The sequence below is a fragment of the Pygoscelis adeliae genome, unplaced genomic scaffold (genome assembly GCF_000699105.1).
Source record: "Pygoscelis adeliae isolate BGI_AS28 unplaced genomic scaffold, ASM69910v1 Scaffold36, whole genome shotgun sequence".
Lineage (NCBI taxonomy): Eukaryota > Metazoa > Chordata > Aves > Sphenisciformes > Spheniscidae > Pygoscelis > Pygoscelis adeliae.
The window spans coordinates 3,940,263-3,941,607 of NW_008824934.1; the positions used below are offsets into that span (position 1 = coordinate 3,940,263).

At 45.4% G+C, this 1,345-nt stretch overlaps 1 protein-coding gene across 1 annotated transcript in view; it reads right to left on the bottom strand.

The window, feature by feature from the left end:
* MTOR (mechanistic target of rapamycin (serine/threonine kinase)) overlaps positions 1–505 on the bottom strand; it is a 67,319-nt gene extending 66,814 nt beyond the window's left edge. Inside the window, exon 1 of the mRNA XM_009325282.1 lies at positions 342–505. Within this exon, the coding sequence (XP_009323557.1) occupies positions 342–461 (120 nt within the window). The 5' untranslated portion in view covers positions 462–505. The remainder of the gene's footprint in view (positions 1–341) is intronic.
* Between the last annotated feature and the right edge of the window lie 840 nt (positions 506–1,345).

Genomic DNA, 1,345 nt, shown 5'->3' on the forward strand with positions numbered 1-1,345 from the left:
TTCCTTCCTTCCTGCCCCCAAAACCTCCATAAAGACAATGCTTCTTAGGTCACTTAAACAGAAAGAAATTAAATCAACTACACATTACAAACAGAAAACAGTCTCTTCTTTGTGCCCTCGATGTGTCAAGTTTATTTATTCTGGTGCTTGACCACCCTCCTGTGTCACCAACTCACTCAACCTCTCCTACATGCTGGGGCAAAGGTAAGCTCCCTGCTATGCCCCACCTCCTCTCTAAGACCAGCTTCCACATTCCAAAAATCTCCATCCCCAAAGTACCCAGCCCGTGCCCTACACTCATATGATAAACAAGAATAAATTATCTCATTTGCAGCACTCACTTCACGGAGCTCCATGGTGACATAATGCTGCAAGTCCTTGGCAGCTTTCGCCCTTGTCTCTTCACTGCGACTCTTCAAGCCATTGGCAAATTGTTGGAGAATGGACACAGTGCCCGACATGATGGTGGTATGCTGGGGCTTGGGGCATCAAGTCCTGTAAATTCTTCAGAGAGAGACTTTTTTTACTGCTTTCAGCTATTGAGATCTCTGAGCTTCTTTCTTAATGCTGTCCCTGCTGCCTGCTTCCAAAACACGCATCCCATTGCATGCAAGGATGCTATGCCAGTAGAGCATAAAATTACAAGTAACGACTATATTCCTTAGGCCTTAAACCCTGCGATAAAACTGTATCACCACATAATATCTTGACCCCCAGCCTATTTGCTCTCTAGTTCCTCAAATACCAAAATACGCTCCAGTAGGTCAGGTGCCCGACCCCATGGTGATCTAATTCTAAATCAAGGGTCATGCAGTAGCTGAAAAATAGCAAGGTCAGATTAGGGTTTACGATTACCCTATAATAAGTAGGCATAATCATTCCCATGATTATATCATTATCATATCCGACTCCTCCTTGAATGCTTTCATCCAAGTTTCTCCACAGAAATTCTAGTGTTGTGCCAACACACGGAAGACTCAGCACTTGGGGCCTGGCAAGTATTACATTCTCCAGTAGACATTTAGAGATGGGAAGTCTACTTATAGCAACATCAATCATTGCAACAGGATGTTTACTGTCATAACACGTAGCCAAACACTTTCTCATGAGTCTTTCTTTATGTGGAAAATATTTTAGAGGTTTGAACCCCCCGATTTTCAGATTACATAAGCCCAAACCGAGCACTCGACAGAAGGGCCCACAGCGACACAAGGCACCAAAACTTCAACGCCTTCTTCCCCAAATATCCCCCACGCCGTCACAAAGATCCACCAAGATTACAGCGTGAGGTGGCTTCAGGGCTTCCCCGCGGCTGGGAGCCAGGAGAAGCCCCCCCGGAAGAAGA